The sequence below is a fragment of the Onychomys torridus genome, chromosome 19, assembly GCF_903995425.1.
Source record: "Onychomys torridus chromosome 19, mOncTor1.1, whole genome shotgun sequence".
NCBI lineage: Eukaryota > Metazoa > Chordata > Mammalia > Rodentia > Cricetidae > Onychomys > Onychomys torridus.
In genome coordinates, this window is record NC_050461.1 from 34593739 (window position 1) to 34614216 (window position 20478).

At 46.1% G+C, this 20478-nt stretch overlaps 1 protein-coding gene across 1 annotated transcript in view; it reads right to left on the bottom strand.

Annotated features, from left to right (window-relative positions):
• Map3k5 (mitogen-activated protein kinase kinase kinase 5) overlaps positions 1-20478 on the bottom strand; it is a 204984-nt gene that overhangs the window by 10110 nt on the left and 174396 nt on the right. Inside the window, exons 20-25 of the mRNA XM_036168920.1 lie at positions 20091-20268; positions 19319-19339; positions 12062-12239; positions 11803-11971; positions 6621-6806; positions 2858-2963 (exon numbers count right to left, since the gene is read on the bottom strand). Coding sequence (XP_036024813.1) covers positions 2858-2963; positions 6621-6806; positions 11803-11971; positions 12062-12239; positions 19319-19339; positions 20091-20268 — 838 coding nt within the window. The remainder of the gene's footprint in view (positions 1-2857; positions 2964-6620; positions 6807-11802; positions 11972-12061; positions 12240-19318; positions 19340-20090; positions 20269-20478) is intronic.

A 20478-nucleotide genomic window follows, 5' to 3' on the forward strand; every position in this document is an offset into this window, starting at 1 on the left:
TGTAGTGGATAGCCATCCCAGCATTGGCCTGGAAGTTCCAACCCCCATTGAGGCTTCGGTAATTGTCACGCCCACAAGGTGGGGGGGGGAGGACGCTGGAGGTAGACTGAGCAGAGTTCTCCAGAGAACATCACCAGACTGCGCCATACCTTTGCCAGACCCACAACCTATCCCTTTATTTGTAAGTTACCCCACAAAATAAACCTCCCTTTTAACTATGTGGAGTGGCCTTAATAATTTCACCAATAACCATGTGGGTGCTGGGAACTGAACTCAGGACCTCTGGAAGAGTATTCAGTGCTCTTAACCCCTGAGCCATCTCTCCAGTCCTAGAACTTTTATTTTGAAACAACTTTACAATACCAGAGAAACTACATAACACACAGAGTGTTCCTTTGTAGCTATGGGAAGCTTGCCCCAACCTTAACATCTCATGGGACTTCAGAACTGCTGTCCCAACCAGGACATCAACACGGACACTATTAAGTCTCCCTTTCTCCTGCTCTCCATCCCCCCACTTTAATTTTTTAAATACAGGATCTATCTCAGCATGCAGCCCGGGCTATCTTTATAGACTCCACCCTCCTGCCTCGGCCTCCCACGAGCTGGGATGACGGGCTTGCACACAGCACACCCCGAAACTGTCAGCAGTTTTCCTGGTGAATCTGTCCCGTTTTGATGGGTGTTCTCTCACTGTAGCTCCCCTGGCCTCCCCCAAGCTGTGACTGGTATTCCTGGGCTAACCCTCATGACTTTCACTTTTTGGTTTTATCCTGTTTGTCTTAGTTTTGTTCAGGCAGGGTCTCTGTCGCCCAGGTTGGCCTCGAACTCATGATCCTCCTGCCTTAGCCTCCCAAGAACTTGCCACTTTTGAGGACAGCTGTTCAGATATTTTATAGAATGTCCTTTACTTTAGGTACACTTGATAAACTGTCATGATCAAGTAGCGACTGCATCTTTGAGAGAAAGAAAAAAAATCACTGACATGATGCTGTACCCTTCTTGTGCCCATGTTATCAAGAGGTGCGTGATGTGTGGGTCTTGTTACTGCGAGTGATGTTTTCATTGGGTGAGGAAGCCTCCAGGTCCCTCCACCACAGTTACTGGTTTCCCTTTGGAGTTAGTAAACACCTTGCAAGGAGAGTCAGCACAGCAGGAGAACTGTATTCAAGGGTTGCAGCATTCAGAAGGTTGAGAACCACTGTGATAGAGGATGGTGTTTAGCAACTACAACTTAGGTCCTCTCAGCAGACAGATATTAGGAAATACAGGTAATAAAGATACTTTATGCACACTTGCAAGCCAAGCAAGGTATCCTTAGCACAGAGAAGGAATTCCACAACTTTGAAGGATTCACATGACTTAAAAATATTTCATATTGATCCTTTGAAGTTTCTCTTTCCTACTTTTAAAGTGCAAGAATAAAATATTCTGCTTAAAAGGTTTTTTTTTTTTATTACTGAATAAACTGTCCAGCTACTTCAGAGGTGTGCTTTAGAAAAGGGAAACACTCCTCACTCACTTTACAAACCTTGGTTCACCAGGTGGTGGTGGCGCACGCCTTTAATCCCAGCACTCAGGAGGCAGAGGCAGGCGGATCTCTGTGAGTTCAAGGCCAGCCTGGGCTACAGAGTGAGTTCCAGGAAAGGCACAAAGCTACACAGAGAAACCCTGTCTCGAAAAATCAAAAAAAACAAAAACAAACCAACCAACCAACCAAACAAACAAACAAAAACAAACCTTGGTTCATCAATATTAAGCCTTTAGGGTTTCATTGCCAATATAGCTAGGGTGCGTTTAGGCCAATGATTTCCAAACCCAGCCATGCATCAAAATGGCCCGAGAGCTGTACTCAAATTGGATTTCTATAGCTAGAGTATAGAGGATCTTTTCAGAGCCATAAAAATATTCTCGATGATAATCTAATGGTGGGTAGACATCATATATTTGTACAAACCCATAGATTACACAGCTCTATATAAATGGAGTCCAGGTGACTATGACAGGCTAGTACAAACTCATCAGTTGTAACAAATGTGCCTTTCAGGTAGAGAATGCTAATATTGGGAGAGGCGACGTGCATGTCGGAGCGGAGAGCACACAGAAACGGCACCTTTCCTCCCAATTGTTGTAATGGATCTAAAACTCTTTATTTTTTATTTTTAAAAAAATCCAATTCCTAGGCCTCAATTCCAGAAGATTGTTGCCAGTTTGGTCTGCGATGGACTTGAGAGCTGTGTTTTGTTTTTCTCAACACATTGAAGACTGAGAATCACTGCTTTAAGAGGGACAAACATGTTTGTGGGCACAGGTATCTACCCATTGAAATTGACAACTGTTTGGGGCATCTTAGAGTTTCTAGTTTTTCTTCATGGCCAAGAATGCTGCTCAAAACAAATCTTCCGCGCCTACAGTGAATGCCTTGCTTGGAGTATCATTGTGTATGCGGCACGTATACCTAGTCTCTAGCTGGTGACACTATTTGGGAAGGCTTAGGAGGTGCGGTGGCCTTGCTGGAGGAAGTGAGTCACTGGGAGCAGGCTTTGGGAAGTCAAAGACTCGGGCGACTTCCTAGTTTGCTGCCTCAGCTTCCTGCCTGTGGTTCAGACGTGAGCTCTCTCGGCTTGCTGTTTCAGCTACCACGCCTGCCTCCCTCCTGGCATGCCTCCCCACCATGGTGTGATGGGCTCCTACTGCTCTGGCGCTGAAAGCCCAGATAAACCCTTCCTCCTGCGAGTCGCCTTGGTCATGGTGTCTGACCACAGCAAAAGAAAAGTAAGTCAGACACAGCGGTTTTGAAATGATTTTCTTAAAAAAGGCCACCAGTGTTCTTAAAAACACCAAAGAAACAACAGACCTGGAACCAGAATGGTAATGGCCGTTTGCACAGCCCTTCGGATGATACTGTCCAAGGCGAACATCCAGTGCGGCTTGATGTTATGATTCCGGAGAACTTTATTGACCTAAAAAAAACCAGTAACCTTTAGTCTCATTTTTTTTTTTTTTTACATTATTTATTACTATTATTCTCCTCCCCCCAACTGTGTGTGTGTGTGTGTGTGTTTGTGTGTGTGTGTGTGTGTGTGTGTGTGTGTGTGTATGGGTATAGGCATGCTGTGGCATGCACATGAAATCAGAGGACAGCTTGTGGAAGTCAGTTCTCTCCTTCTACCATGTAGGATCCCAGTATTGAATTCGGGTCACCAGGCTCAGGGCCAAACACCTTTACCCATCTCACCAGGCCTCGTCTACGTTAAGTTTTAATTGCAAATTGTCCAGCTGATCTAAGCACTTGTGTGAACTATCTACAAAAGCAACTGAAAGTCTTCATCACCTTGAACTATAAATAACATCTTCATGCCACTAGGACATAAACATCGCCACTTCAAATTCAAATGGAAAGCTAGGTGTGCTGCCACACACCTGCAACTGCAATACTTAGGAGGCTGAGGCAGGAGGATCCTGAGTTCGAGGCCAGCTTGGGCCATAAGATCTTGACTCAAAAAAAAAAAAAAAAAAAAAAAACAAAAAACAAAAAACAAAAAAAAACCCAAAAAGAAATAAGAAAATAACCAATGAAAAGAAAATCTCTCCAATTAAAACTGAGCACATTTCACTTAGGCCAGTAAGTTATTTGAGTGGGAAGGCCTCTGGTGAAATGGGCAGGCCTCATCTTTGGTACCCAGGATGGTTAGTGGAAGGAATAAAAGCAGAGAGAATTCAAGGGGTTTTCAATAAGGATAAACCCTACCCTGCAATGTTCTGACTGCCATTTAACACACTCAAATGCTTAAGCACATTTATGACTTGGAAAAAAATCAAGGGGAGAGAGTAGAAATTAGCATTTGTGTACCGCCTACACCTTGCCACAATCGGGGTCTTTCCCCCCTCCCTCCCCACCCGATACCTCTCTATTCAGGGGAATAATCTGCTAGCATATTCCAGAAAGCCAAGTTACACAATGAATCTTTGTTGTAAGGATAACCTTTTACAGTGACTGGTAACATTCTACCCATTGAAATAGACACACGCCTGACCTTTCTGTCCTTTTAACAACTATTGTGAAATATACATACTATAAATTTCCAATATTAATCATTCTTATTTGATCAGATGAGTTTTAGAAATATAAAATTTATGTTTTTTTTGCCACTGGAGGCACTACATACCCCCACATTATTGTGCCGATGACCTCGCTGTCCATCTTTAGAGCTTACACAACTGGAACTCGGTACTCACTCAATGTAAGTTCTCACTTTGACCCTGCAGTCCCTGCATGCCTAACCTATTTCTGTCTCTGTGGTCTAACTGCTTTAGGTGCCTCACTGAAATCAAAGCATTCGGCTTTTTGTGAATAGCTTGTTTGGCTTAGCATGACATTCTTTTTTTTTTTTCTTTTTTTTTCTCTTTTGCGTGTTTTGTTTTTTGAGACAGTGTTCCTCTGTCTGTAGACCCGGCTGTCCTGAAACTCACTCTGTAGACCAGACTAGCCTAAAACTCACAGAGATCCACCTGCCTTTGCCTCCTGAGGGCTGGCATTAAAGGCGTGCGTCACCACCACCTGGCAGCATGACATGATTTAAGATTCATCCATGTTATAACCTGTGTCAGAATTTCTCCCCACGCCCCCCTCCCCGGAGCTGAGGACGGAACTCAGGGCCTTGCGATTGCCTACCACTGAGCTAAATCCCCAACCCCGGAATTTCTTTTTTATTTTACAGACCGAACAATGGCTGGGTGGTAGTGGTGCATACCTTTAATCCCAAGACTCAGGAGGCAGAGCCAGGTGGATCTCTGTGAGTTCGAGGCCAGCCTGGTCTACAGAGTGAGATCCAGGACAGGTACCAAAACTACATAGAGAAACCCTGTCTTGAAAAAAAATCAAAACCAACCAACCAACCAAAGACCGAACAATCCCCTTGTATATCCTGTGTGCATTAACTCTTCAAAGACAAGCTTTTGTCATAACGTATGGATGGGCTCTACTACGTCCTGGCTGACAATGCATCTGTGGAAACAGGGCTATGGTTAGAGACCCTGGTGGAAGCTGGGAAATGGTGACTGGGCTGCAAACTCATGCCAAGAGCTGGAACAACAGCCGTTCAGCCTCTCCCTTGGTCCAGTCTCATCAAAATCACCTCATTTAGGAGAGAGTCAGTTTGGGGACTTCCTCGTAGTAGTTGCTCCCAAGGAAATGAACTATTTCTTGGACCTCGCTTGTTCCAGGAAATTCTTTCAGCCTGACTTTGAAACGCTTCCATTTCTTAAGTGGATTGACCTGCTTATGTGACTAACTGGTATATCCTTTAGGAAACTGGAGTATGTCTCTCAAGAGGGGATCCTTTATAATCGTGCCCTGCCCCTACACAGCTCCCCATTAAACGGTATATTACCCTCATTACACAGCATACTACCCAGTGAGAACACTGGACAGGCAGGGAGGAGAGCAGGAGGGAGGGAGTCGCATGTCTGTGTCTGACCTGGGCCCAAGGCCCAGGATTACAGCGAGATAGCTCTGACCCTGAATTCCACAGCCAATCTGCTTTCCAACCTCTCGCCCTGAAGCCAACGTGTGGGCAAGCACAGCTCAGCTAAACCATCTCACTCTCCTGCAGATGGCTGGGTTTCCATGGTTGTGGTGTAAGCATGCCTGAGCATCTGATCTTAGTGCCAGGATCTCAGTCCGGAGAGGGCTCTTGTTCCTGCATACAGCACCGAGACCCTGTGGTTTCCACTCAGAACTCCAGTGGCTGCTGAAGGGCAAAGATTTAGTTTTGAATGGAGGATCACGTGTGACTTCAAACAGAAATGTCAAGAAACCTTCTACATATCGGATCGATAATACATTGAAAGCTAGTTAATTTTTAAAATGTAAATAGAGCCATACAGTGTGATTCCATAGTCACATCCCAGACACCATCAAGATACCTTTTATTTTGGATCTCCGTAACCGTGTAAGGGTGTCTGGGAGTGGCTTAAGGTACCTGGGGCACAGAGGTCTACAGAGAAGCCTTGCTCAAGAATAAATAGCAGGAAGAATTCTGAATCGGGCTTACACACGGCTTCTAGTTTGGGTTGCATAGCACAGGTCGCCATCTCTCATTAGATCATGGATTGATTTTTACTCGTCAATTGCCTGTTCTCTGAATTATATTCCTGGCTAGGACATAGTGAATACTTATGAAGCAAACCTCTTAAGCATGTTCTCTACGGAAACCAGAGAAAAACCGTGGTGGGGGCAGAGGGGAGGAGTCACCTAATTCAACAGAGCATTCCCAGGCATATTCGTGCATTTCCCTCCATGGCCACTAGATGGCGTTTCTTGTACGACATTGCAAAACACACATGACTAAAGTGCACTGTGCTTCTGAGGCCGTGCAAATGAATAGTAATCCACCACGTGATCCTTAGGAGAAACCCAGCCGTGGGAATGTTTGTAACTCCTGCTGTTTTCTGTGGTGGTGAGCTGTATGGGTCTCTTATCATGTCACATGGGTCATCCAAAGAGAATGGAGTTTACCAAATCAATGAGAGGGTGCAGAATTTGAATTATATCCTATTTTTATAAGGAACACTTAGCAGAGTCTATGGAATTGATAACGGCACAGTGCTGCACTCACCGCATCCTGGAAGCCAAAGAGGACCACCTGCACCTGGTTGATGCCGTGGCTGTCGAAGTCCAGCTCCAGCTTCAGCTTTGACAGGGTGGTGGCTATGATTTTTCGGTCAGTGGACCGCACAAACTCTCGGAGGCTCGTGATGAGGGTTGTGATGTGTTCCCATTTCAGTTTAGGCTCTTCAGCACCCTGAAAATAGAGCCCACGAGGCCTCGGTTACTCAGGACTGAACACGCCAGCCATGAGCTCCCCATTCCCAGTGAGCTCCCCATTCCCACCGTCTTCTCTCCGAAGAACTGAGCTCCGAAAAGACCTCCCACTAATGAAGAGGAGCATGTTTTGAACTCTGTGGCTCTCAGCAGCCATCACTACTGACAGAACTAACCAGCCTTTGGAGGGAAGCAGTACTTAGCCCTCACACTGGTCAGTAGCCAGGGCACAGATAGGCAAAGCTTTGCCCAAACGGAGATACGCTGAGGTGTTGAGACTCCTGTTCTCAGAAACTTTAACTGGACACTAGAGTGAGATAGAGTCGCCGAGCCATAGAATCATCATCTCAGAGTCTGCCCTCAGAAAGGTCATAAAATAGGGTCAGGATGCACCCCAGGGAGTAGAAGCGGGGGAGCTGAGGGGGACAATAGGTGGGGAAAAGAGAATGCACACCACAAAGCCAGCAACAGCCAAGCAAGAGGAAAGATGGAGCCCTGGAGCTTTAATGGTCAAGGTTCCTCTCTGCTAGGCTCCGCCGGGTACCAAGGGGCCACTTCTCTCACGGCTGTGTCTATCACAACATGTCCGTGGTCCTTCTGTCACCTTTAAAGTCAATTCCTTGCCATAAAAGGGACCCGTCTCAGATACCACCATTGGAGCCTACTCCTTAACAACCACGGGGTAAACAAGGATAGCTGGGCAGTGGTGGCACACTCCTATAATCCCAGCACTCGGGAGGCAGAGGCAGGTGGATCTCTATGCAATCAAGGCCAGTCTGGTCTACAATCGAGTTCCAGGACGGCCTCTAAAACTACAGAGAAACCCTGTCTCAGAAACAAACAAACAAACAAACAAAAACAACAACAAAAAAACCCACAAAAAAACCCAACCCCTCCCAAAAAATGGACAAGGATAATGTTACATATTTAGATAGATCTCTCTTTCAAAGTGAATTTTATTTTATTTTACTTTGAACAAGGACTGAGTCTTTTGTAAAGAAAGTCTAATTTGGGGCTGGAGAGATGGCTCAAGGGTTAAGAGCACTGGCTGCTCTTCCAGAGGACCTGGGTTCAATTCCCAGCAACCACATTGCAGCTCACAACCATCTCTAATGAATCTGGTGCCCTCTTCTAGTCTGCAGGGAGAACACTGTGTATGTAATAAATAAATAAATCTTTTTTTTTAAAGCCTAATTTAAAGATGCCATTGATCCTCATTTAACTTCAAGAACAACAGAATTTTTACTGAACGACTTTTTATTTCATATAGTATTTTTTATTTCATATAGTATTTTCTTACTATATTATTAAAATTAAGTGTCTCCACTGAGCCAATAAAATTCCAATTATTAGAATACCATCAAAAAGTCTTCAAAAGCACCATTGACTGACACCTTTGTCTCCAGGTTTGGGAGCCTGGTTCCATGTTTCAGTTCTCATGAGAAAAGTCTAAATCGAAAGCCCAAAGGCTGTCATTAAAGGGACATTTTAAAATTACACTGAGAACAATTATACGCTTTGTTGTTTTTTTTTTTCTCACCACATACTAAACGATAGCCAGAGGGGAGCTTCACAGGCAATCTCATAACACCAGGAAAATATTAGGAAGGAAAACCGAGTTCTTCAGACACTGGAAGCTTGGCTGAGGGAAAAATCAGCTGCAGCTCTGCCAATGGTGTGGACAGCAAGCATTTATTTTGACATCAGGTTGTTTGTTTTTTTTTTTTTTTTAAAGTATGAAACAAAACAAAAACATGTTGCTTCTGTTTTATGGATGTGTGTGTGTGTGTTGCTGTCCTATGAAAGAATGTTCTCTGCTCTGGGAAATGCTTCCTGTCCGGGCTACTTCATGCACTTTCTCGGTCATTCTCTCTGTCCTAACACCAGCCCCTCTGTGTTAACTCTCGAGGGCCTTCCTTTATGAGCATGTTCTGGAGGGTGAATGTGGCTTGGGACAACGGAGGCATTTGGCAACGAGCCTTCCCTCAAGCATTCATAGGTTTTCTGCCAAAGTCCTTTCCAGCCTTGTGTGTACAGGTGTGTGTGTGTGTGTGTGTGTGTGTGTGTGTGTGTGTGTGTGTGTGTGATATGCAGATATGCACACATGTCAAGGCCACAAGCAGACATTGGGTGTTTTCCTCTATCCCTCTCTGCCTTGTATTACCTCAAGGCAAGGTGTCTCACTGAACTTAAGGCTCGCTCTTTCTGCTAGGCTAGCTAACCCCAAACTCCCAGGATGCTCCATCTCTGCTGGAGTAATAGCCATGTCTGGCAAAGGTGGCTGTTAATAGGACAACCCTTTAGTCCTGGCATCCTGAGGATTGCATGCGCGCACACATGAATAATGGCCAGAGGAACTGTTTGCTAGGATTGTGGTACACCTAATAAACAGCTACCAGTTTTTTTCTTCCTTTTCTATTAGAGTCTCAACTTCAGTGACTTACTGAGTTATATTTTGTTCTTTGTTGCATCCCCTGCACTTGGAACAGAGCTGGCATTTAGTAGATGTGCAGTGTTTGCTGAATGACTGAATGAACGCCAATCATGCACCTGCTCCCTCATTCTAACATGGTTTTCCCTATGTCAGTCTGTCCTACTCTCAACTCTTGGATGACCCCAATGGGCACATCCAGAATCTCCCTACCTAGGGCCTGGCTGCCTCTCACGCTGGAATACCTGTTGCCTGGGCCTTAGGGTCACTGCTTGAGACAGCTTTCCACTAGGACTACATGCGGTGTTCCTCAGAAAGTACAGGTGGTATCACTTAAGCTCTCCCTGTACCCAGAGTCCTTATTGGCACACACATTTGCTCTTCTTATGGGACCCAGAAGATGGATATTAGGGAATTCCTATGGTGACAGAATGCTCAGGCTCAAGGAACAGCACAGAAGCCTAGTGGGGCTCTCTTGGAGCTGAACAGTAAGAGCCAAGAAAGAGAGCCTGGCTCCATGTCTCTCCTGATGAGAGACAAGAACAGGCCAACTGTTGGACTGAGACACAGTAAAAGTCTGGCCCACCCCTCTACCATCTTTGCAGCCATTTCCCCAGGACCTAAGAAGGAAAGAAGCTATGTGATGTCCATGGGAACCACAGCCATGAGCAGTTCACATAGGATTAGGGAGGGCAGGAGGTCGGGTCCCTGATGGTCACAGGAGTAATAGAGGATGACACGTGTCATGTTGAGGATTCACTATCTCACTATCTGAGGAAAGCTTGCGTTCACACGAGGGCTGGGCTGTGATCTACGGTGCCGGAACTCCTATTTATCTAGTCTATATACGGAGATAAAAAGTTTCCTTGTGTCTGTAAACAGAATCCCAGGAAAGTATCTCCCCAGGAGTGGAACTGTGGCCCCTGCCACTAACATATACGGAAGGCCTAACTCCTTAGGGAAATGTTTGGCAGAGACCTCTAAAGGTTTAAACTAGGGTTAAAGAAGGTCATAAGGACAGAGCTTTAATCCACCTGGACTGGGGGCTTCATAACATACGTGAGAGACACTGGGTTACTCACACAGAGAGAAGGGCATATCGGGATACAGAGAGACGGCCATCAGCAACCTAGGGGACAGTCCTCAGAAGACAGTACATGTGCCCACATCCTGACCTTGGACTGCAAGCCTCCAGAACCGTGAGCAAACAAATTTCTGCTGAGTAAGACACCTGGATTGTAACATTTTGTTATGGTGGTCCTAGCAAGCCAACTTAACAGGGAAAAAAGTTTCTTTTTTTTCTTTTCTTTTCTTTTCTTCTTTCTCTTTCTTTCTTTCTTTTTTTCTTCCTTCCTTCCTTCCTTCCTTCTTTGCTTTTTTTAAAATTAAAATTAAAATTTTTTAAATTTTTTTTGGCACATAGGCATTGTAACATACCACACAGTTGCTCATTGCTGCCAACCCCACCCCCACCCCCAATCCCCGGGTGAATATAGTGACCCATAAGCCAGGGGTCCATGGTACGCACTGATGCTCCCAGTGATCAGGGAAGCAGCTGACAGGCAGCCTCGAGCTAATGTCAAAATAAGCAATTCATGTGGCTTAATCCTTGTTTGTTGACTGTGTGCATGAACAAAGGAATGAACAGCAAAAGAGGTGTGTAGGGACTGGGTAAAAGTTCATTAACGCGAGAATCTGCTCGTGCCATCCAAGTGGTGTATACACACGTGGCCACGGAGTTACGCACAGTAACTTGTTAATGAAACAGAGTACATACACGGTTGCTGTGGGTCTGATAGTCACAGCATTTCACTGTTTCAATCAGGGCTGTAAAGACCTTAGTACCATCAGTTCCTCTCTTAAAAAATACAAGAACAGGAAGGATTGCAAGAGGGGAAGGGGGGAGGGGGGGAGGGAGGGAGGGAGAGGAAGAGGATGGGAAGGAAGGAAGGGGGGAGGAATGGACAGAGGAAGGATGGAGGAAGGAGGGAAGGACAGAAAGAAGGAGGACAGAGGAAGGAAGGAAGGAAAGAATGGGAATGGAGAGCAACAAGCAAGAAAAAGAGTAAATAACAATATTGCTTTCAACATACAATAATTAATATTCACAAATATAGTTTCTACATCGAAGGTTTTTTGTTTGTTTGTTTGTTTACCCTAGAGGAGTGTATTTTTTTAAACTGTTATTTTTTAAACAAGGTCACCCTGTGCAGCCCAGGGTGGCCTAGGATGCACCATTCTCTGGCCTCAGCCTCTCGGGTGCTGGGACACCCAGCACGCAGGTGTGTCTTATCACTCAGAGTCCTACAGGCTCCTCACACTTCAGAGCATCTGCTACAACCCCATGTCATGAGGACACAGGCAAACATCTGCAGAGTCTGGCCAGGGTACAGTGGCATGGACCTGTATCCCACCTAATCAGGAGATAGAGTAGGGTAGCCTGAGCCCAGCCTGGGCAACACAGTGCAAGTCTATCTTAAAAAAAAAAAAAAAAAATCAAATCAAATTTACAAAAACCAGAAGGGAAGTGCCGGCCATGCTTTACCTGGGCCAGAGATTCCATCAGGTTCCGCACAACCTTGTCCTGGTCTTCTGTCAGGATCCTGTGGAGGGTTGCCCGTCGTTCGCTGTCCTTTCTCAGCATAAAGAAGCCGGAGTCTTTCTCCTCAGGGGAAGGCGGCGCGCTGTGATCTTCGAAGTTTTCGTCTGGGATGCTGTAATATTGGGTGTGGCGTAAGCCAGGGCTGCCTCCCAAAAGCGATCCGTTCACAGGGTACCTCCACACCAAGACGTCAGCTCCTTACCCCAAGAAGAGTGTCCGTATCCCTTTCCCATCCTTCTCCCCGCAGGACTTGGCTCTGGTTTTAAAGGAGAAGGGGTCCACCTTCAGCTCCGTGTCAGGAGAAACAGAGCCGTACTCGCTGCTGCTGCTGGTGTCTTCCACCAGGACAGGGACTGGCAGGGAGATACTTCTAAGATATTCTGTGGCAGGAGGAGAGAGAGACGGTAGCAAATGCTTTAGAAACTTCACACATACTGGCAGATCTGTGCGAGACCAGGATCCTCCACCATGGCAGCGAGAGGATGAATCGTGCCCTGTAAGAAGCTGGTTGTATGTGTGATCACGATCCCTGCCTTACTCATTCAACACAAGTAAGTGGGTAAGGGTTCAGTCAGAAAAGGGCCTCTTGAACTCTGCAAGGAATGTCTCCCAGGGTGGGAAAACCAGGCTGCAGGCTCAGCAGGTCCTGGGTTCTAATCCTATTTTAATGGATGACTTCCACTGACATTTACAGGTCTCGGTTCCCACATCTGGAAGCAGCGATGAGATGTACAACTTTAGGCTGTATCCTCCTCACAGGTGTGCAGGTTCACCTTAGCATCTGTGGCCTCCTTTGGAGCGGGAAGGAATGGGATGTTATGGGTCTAAGCAACAGGTGCCAAGCCTGTTTTACCTAAGACAAGTATGCTGACTGCACATGCCACAGCAGCTTGAGGGGGCACAAGGAAACACATTCTCTGCCAACAAAATGTTGGAAGCCAAGGGACCAAGTGACCTCTAAGGGCATTTCTAGTTGCCAGACCCCAATTCCAGGGCAAACAGGGGGCGGTTTCTGCTTTATTTTGGTGGAGACTAAGAGCATAATAGGAGCTCCTGGCATTTTGTTCCGCACTGGTTTTAAAGACAGTAATTTTTGCCAGAAACATCTTTCATGTCTCAACACTACAAACATCTCTTACTAAAAAAGGCAAGTGTAAAGTTATAAAAAAAGAATCTGCGGTTGCTTGGAAACCTCTTTTCACTTAATTTCTCCTAAGCTGGGTTGAGCTGAGATCACCCGAGTCTCAAAGACAGTTTTTGATCAGTCAGCAGTGGCCCTCTCCCACGGTTCACCGCTATGCAAGCCAGCAGTCATTAACAGGGGTGTTGGCCGTGGACCACTGCACAAATGCACACGTTTGTGATCCCTCACTCTTCTCTCTGGTTCACAAGCATCTGGAAGCCAGAAAGCTGTTGTTATGGGAAAAGAAAAATCCTGGCAAAACTAGCCCAGGTGAAAATGGGTTCATCTTAATTTAGAATTCAAGGTTAAAATCCATCACTTCAGGGAAGCCATGGCTGTCCACGACCCAGGGAATGATGCTCACAATGGGTGGGTCTTCACACCTTAATCATCCCAGTCAAGACAGTCTCCTGCAGACGTGCCCAATGGACAAACTGATCTAGGCAATCCCCCACTAAGACTTCTTCCCAGGAGGTTCTGGATCACATCCAGTTGATAATTAAATCAACCAGCAATGGACCTTTATTCTGCCTTCAGGTTGTCCAGGTACTTGTAGATTCTGGACTTTAACACATGGATGTACGTACGTATGTACATGTGTGTGTGTGTGTGTGTGTGTGTGTGTGTGTGTGTGTGTATGTTGCATGTTACACATATAACAAAAAAGAAAATATATGAAACTATGCCATAATATTAATGGTAGTTCCTTCTAGAAGGTACAATTTAGGGTGAAATATTTTCCAAATTTTCTACAATAAACAAGCATTTTTGTGTGTGCATGCAGGTGTACGTGTATTTGCAGATGTGTATACATGTGTTTGTGTATATGTGTAGGGCCCAAAGGACAAACTCCACTATTGTTTCTCAGGCAATGTTTATAACTTATTTTATTTTTAAACACAGGGTCTCTTGCTGGCCTGGAACTCACCTGGTAGACCACTGAACCTCATGGAATCCCCCTGTCCCTGCCTCTCTGGTGTTGGGATCACAGGTATGCACTGCTATGCCTGCCTGACATTCTTTTTTTAAATGTGTGTTTTGCCAAGCGCTATACTGACTGAGCTGACTCTGCAGCCCATGTCATGGTTGGCTTCTGCTGTCCACCTGACACAAACCTACAGTGGCCTGGCAAGAGGGAACCTCAGCTGAAGAATGACCTAAATCAGATCGACCAAGGACCATGTCTGTGAGGCATATTCTTAATTGCTCATTGAGGGAGGAGGACCCAGCCCACTGTAGAGGGTACCATCCTTAGGCAGGTGTGCCTACCTATAAGAAAGGGAACTGAGGGGATGGGGATTTAGCTCAGTGGTAGAGCGCTTGCCTAGCAAGCGCAAGGTCCTGGGTTCGATCCTCAGCTCCAAAAAAAGAAAGGGAACTGAGCAAGTCAGTAAACATCAGTCCTCCACAGTCTCTGCTTCAGTTCCTGCCTTGGTTTCCATCTGTGATGGACTGTCACTAGTATGCCAAACAAACTCGTTCCCAGTTGCTTTTGGTGTTCACCACAGCAACAGAAAGCAGACTAGATGAGCCCCTGGATATTTTTATGGTCGGCAAAACATTACCAAAACGGTTTCCACAAGCAGATATTCAATAGGTAGCAAAAGAGCTTTGGTGAGAATTTCATTGAGCTGGGCACTGGTGGCACATTTGGTAATCTCAGCACTGGGGATACTGAGGCAGGAGGATGCCAAGGTCTGGCCAGCCCAGGCTGGTGTAAATGTATCAGTCAGTAAGACTCTATTCTTCCCCCAATAAAGAAGGAACCAACACTATGGTCATTTGTATTTCCAAACAGAACTGATGTCTTGGGAAAGAACAGATCAGCACTGTTTGCACTACCAGGTAAGGCATTCCTATCCTGTGTTTCTGTAAATGTATTTGTGGGATGCATGTGCATGTGTCTACAGAGAGGGAGCAAGGCCTTAAGTTGTCCAGTTTTGTTTTTTTTTTAACCTCTCTGGTCTCATCATGTGGCTCAGGTAGCCAGCAACGGGAAAGCTTGTGTCCTATGAATTTTAAGGTTGCTGTGGATACTGGTTGCCTAAAAGGAGGCCTAAATCTAAAAGGATTGTCTAAATGGAGTAAAAGTGTACATGTTTAAGGGTAGAACCCAGGTAATCAATCCGTGAACCTGGTTCTACATTGCTTCTCTCATTAAGCCCAGCCTTATCCTAAACTATTTGCTGGCTAGCCAAGAGCACTTAGTGCCAGACTGAAGAAGGGGTAAAGATGAGAAATCTGAATGCCCCCCCGAAGTTTGTCCTCCAAAACCGAACGGATGTATGTGCTATTTCCATATCAGTGAGAAAGGATGCAATCTGGAGGGGAAATTCTTGTTAGTAGACAAAAGGTATTACTTGATTACTCAATTTGCAAAATGAACAGGGCAATTGGCTATGAGTCTGGAGTTCAGATGTTTGGGTCAGAGGTGTGGCCTCAGTCACCCACGGTTTAGATGGAATTTAAAGCATAATTTAGGGAAAGTCGGGAAAAGAACACAAAGCACCATGTTTCACAATACTAATATTTTACAGAATGGGGGGAGGGGACGCAGCAATGGAGAATGATGAGGAGCAGCCATAAGATGAGGGAATGGATGAGGCGTTGGAGAGGCCCGCACAGGGCGTGGCTGAAACAAGAAAGAACAGTCTTTTGAGCAAGGGAGCGCTGAGACATGGAGAGAACAGAGAAGGTTCTTGTTGGATTTGTCTCCAGGGGTCTCACTGACAACTTTAGTCCAAGCAGGTTCAGAGGTCCAGTGGAAGGGCAAAGGCTAGACTCGCAGGAAGAGAAAGCGGAGATCTGAACATATTATCTGATCATGACATAAATCTGTGGTGGGAGAGGGGAGGAGAAAATTGAAGAGCTAGGCAAGGGGATGTCAGAGGGAGATCAGTTCATGACAGAAGCCACCAGAGGTGAGCAGGTGGGACTTATACCAGCTGGGGAGGCTGAGGGCCAAGGACCAACCTGGGCACCCGGCCTTTGACAGATGCTCCCTGTCCTCAGAGCTGGAAGCGGAATGAAAGGGTGCTTGGGCATGCCCATGTACAATGCTTATGGGGAAATCTATTTGAGATTGTTCGGCTTCCTTTTTCACATTCCGGAGCTCTGCAGGCCTGAGAGAAAGAACTGTGTTTCCCTAGGAACAAGCTGACAGGCCTGGAACAGCATGGAGGCCTGGATCCCAACTCAGATATGGACGTACTGGATTCTCAGATTGTGGAACAGAACGAGGAACTGGGGAGGGTTTCCAGTCACTAAAGGCCTTCCTGCCAATGCTCTGCAAAGTCCCACTCGGCCTGTGGCTATGGGCAGCTGGCTGTGGAAATCTGAAGAGACTGTGTGAACCTCACCATAGACTGCTCTCCTCAGAGGTGTGTCTCTAGAGAATGATCTGCATCACTAAATTTTAGAAGTTGATGGGAAAGAGTGTGAGTCCAGAATCCCTGAAAAAGACAGTTTTACCAGAAGGCCAGGGGCAGGTTAGGGAAGGGGCAGGTGGCCCATCTGGGGATGGGACCCAGATTGCTGGGAATTCCCATCTCGGGGAATAAGGGGCTCTAATGCAGGTAAACAAGGCATGTTCCTATTTGGGGAAAACGGGGATTTGCTGAATACAATTTCTATGAGGAAATCTCCGATTAGAACAGCTTTCCAAGAGCCACAGGGACCTTCTGGGTTCTTCTCCCCTACCACAATCTAGGGACAAGCTCCCTCCAACCCAAAGCCTCCTACCCAGTCAGTCTGGCTGCCTCTAGTTGCCCAAGTACTTTAGCTTCTTCAAGAGAACTGGAGTTTTGGTTACGCTTCCAGACCGTGGGAAAGGCCAGGCATCTCGATGATTAGCAAGCACCCAGTTAATCCCAGCAGAAGGATCTCAGTCTGAGTCACTTCTCCATACAGGCATCCACCTCTCACTCTCCTTGTGCTAAGCATTATTGAACCTGTGCTATTAAGTAAGCCATCCTCCACTCAGTTATGAGACTGAAGAATGTTGTCACCATCCAATACAGAAGCTAGAAGCCTCAGATGATTATTTACATTAATATTTAAATAAAATAAAGACTAGTGCCTCAGCCACAGGCACCATGTTTGAATGTAGGATAAATATACAGGTCTAGTGGCTGATGTGCCGGACACTGAAGACACAGGACCTCTCTGGTGTTACAGAATTATGGACCTGCTGCTGGTTGGTGACACCATCTCAGATTATGTTCTCTTCCTGGTTCCCTGCCGGCTTTGTTTAGTATTTTGTGAAGAGCCCTTTGGGATCTGTGCTCGAACACCATGTCCCGTTTTGTCCCTTCTGTGTGCATGCTAACCACGAGCAGTGCTGGCCCTCCACGGTTCTGAAGGTAGAGGGTTCCTGGAAGGGGAGTCTTCATGCTTTAGACAGAAAGAGGCATCTGGAAAGAGGTATCTATCATCTAGAAACCCGGGTCATGGTCACAGATTTATTGGCAGGAGACATAAAGGTCACAGGAACACCAGAGAACAGTGAGACGGCTCTTCCGCTCCTGGTTAGCATGCGTCTCTTGCTTACTAAGGAGGAGAGGTAAAGTGTGGGTGAATCTTGACATCTGTGCAGCTGAGAGCCTCAACAGTCTCCTTGGGGGTTTACGGGAGGGGCTCCTTCTTTTGAGGTCCACAATCTTGATCAAGTAGAAGAGGGTAGATAGAATCTCTGGGAGGGAGAACTCAGGGAATTCAGGAGGTCTGAGGAGGTTCTAAGTGGAGAATCAAGAGGACCCTGAGGTAAAGAACAGGGAGCCTGCAGGCTGGGGACCACCACTCTCAACAAGCCATGGGAGGGGGTGCTGAGCGGAGGAGGCCTGAGCAAGCAAAGGGGAGCAGCAGTAAGAGCAGCCACAACCTCCTTTAAAGACCTCCAGTTCATCACACGTGGTCTCACTTCGTTCTCACAAACACACTGGACACGTTCAAGGCCACTCCGCCAACAAGGGAACCCAGCCCTCATCCCAACACTCATCCACTGACTCTCTAAAAACCTTAAGAATTTATAAGATCTTCACTAGAGATAGACTAGAAAGCTAGGGCAGATTCTAAATTCCTGCAGAATTATGATAAAGCGCAGAGGGAGCCACAGCTGAGCCGCAGAGGTGACCCTCCATCGCCACGCTCAGCCTGAGGTGCATGCTCACTGAGAAGGCTGTGGGTAGTGCAGCTCTTTAAACAAGCACAGTTAAGTTCAGAGAAGTTTACCTATGTGCAACGGGTGAATGAAAACCACGACACGTGGAAGCCACCAAACAATGCCAGACTGAGCGGCTGGGCACAGCTCCAAGGCTCTTCCAGGACATTATTTTAGTCTCAGAATCAAATCTGGGAAGTAGGGATCATTACCAGCACAGAGTGACAAACTGAAACAAGTGAGGTGTTTTTTTTTTTTTTTTTTTTTTTTTTTTTTTTTGGCATGTCACATACAAAACAAAAACAAAAAAACCCCAAAAACTGACTTCTGTGCAAAGCAAGCTGCTCAGAAAGCCAACCAGCGTTGCAGGGTCTACCTAGTGAAAATACAGGGGCTGCTTTCTACATCCCAGGATGCCTGTGGAGAAAGGAGATATCACCATAAGCTCCTCTCTAGGCATCTGAGAGCCCAACCCCTACTCAGAACCACACAAGAGAAACTGGAGTGACTGAGCCAGGGACAGCCTAATGAATGGGGCTCTGCTCTAGGCTTTGAGGCACCGAATAAGCTGCAAAGACCCACCCATGCTAACCTCCTGACCCAAGGGACACTGAAGCCACGTGTACTCCCGTCCACCACTCATCCACAGCCACGGTCCTTTCTTTCCTGTTCTTTGACGTGAGAGCAAACCCCACTTCTTCGTTTATGATTGGCAAGAGCTGACCCAAGGGAACAGAAACACAGCTCTCGGCCCACTAGAGCCCATGTACTGTCCAAAGATGCCAGAAGAAGGTAGACGATGTTGACCTTTCCCAAGAAGCCAGAAGTAGCCAACTGGTCCCTAGGAAAGACGACACAGACTTCACCTCAACCCATGACTTCAAACACAGTTACCCACCCTGCCCTCAGAGCAATAATCCAGGACTCCTTCATGGAGGAGGCGGTGTTTCTGCAGCAAGGAGCTGAGCCAGGCTCACAGCTGCATGAATCCTTCATGCTCAGAAGCCTCCCAAGTAAGCGAAGGGCGAGGGGGAGGCTGCCATGGGAAGTATGGAGCGCATTGCAATTTGCCAGTTCTCAGCCCAGTGGGAATGGTAAAATACAAAACAAAAACTCACCATTTGATCCGGTCGAGAGAGCTGCAGAGAAGAAGAAAAAAGTGGACAGCATAAGCACTCATGGCTTTATTGTTAAACTAGGAAGTCAACAAAAAGTGAATGCTTGAAATGGGATCAATGTCCCTCCCAAACATTCATCTGTCCGTCCTTATCCAGTATAAACATCCATATGCCAAGGACAAATGGTTCTTACCTGGTTTTTCTCCCTTAAGTAAATTATGGAATTACTGACAAAAATTCACTTATAATTTATACTTAAGTTTTTATTATTGCTGGCAACCAGTCCACCCATTTCCTTTCTTTCATCCTTTCTTTCCTCTCGTTTTTGGTAACTATTCAGACATATATTCCCCGAGAGGTGGCAGGTATTTTCTACTGCCTACAATTAAAAGGCCGTATTACCCAAATGTTTGAAAATTTAACAGTTTTGATATAGCCTGTAGCCCGTTAGTGGCAACACAGAGTTTCAACTCTGAAGGACTCAGTTGACCTCTTTCACACTGTATAGTTCCCAATGCTAGAATGTACCAGAGCCTGGAACAGTAACTATAATCTATGTGATGGAAGATCATCACGCACGAGGTCCCAGCATTTTTGAAACTGATAGTAAGTACCATTACTTCCGGATACAGAACCCAATGCCAAGAACAATATGCTGTTTATACCAATTTCCAGGGATACTGAAAATAGGTGTTTACTTAGGTAGATATTTCCCCTTTTAGAAACTTAAGATTTCGAGTCGGCCCCACACCCTCTTCTCATAACAACATACCTGAAAGCTTGGGTTGTGTCTTTTTCTTTTTGCTGGAAACTTTTAAGAACTCATCAATAAGCAAGTCATTAGCACAGGCTCTCTTGTCAGGGTCCGGTTCAAAACACTTCAGTATGAATGCCTTGGCCTCAGCAGACATGGACTCTGGGATCTCTGGGTGGACCTTGAACATCCCCACCTGAAGCATATTAAAAAGCAGAAGGAGGGCTGGAGAGATGGCTCAGTGGTTAAGAACACCAACTGTTCTTCCAGAGGTCCTGAGTTCAATTCCCAGTACCCACATGGTGGCTTACAACCACTTGTAATGAGATCTGGTGCCCTCTTCTGGCCTGCAGGGACACGTGTAGGCAGAATACTGTATACATAATAAATAAATACATCTTAAAAA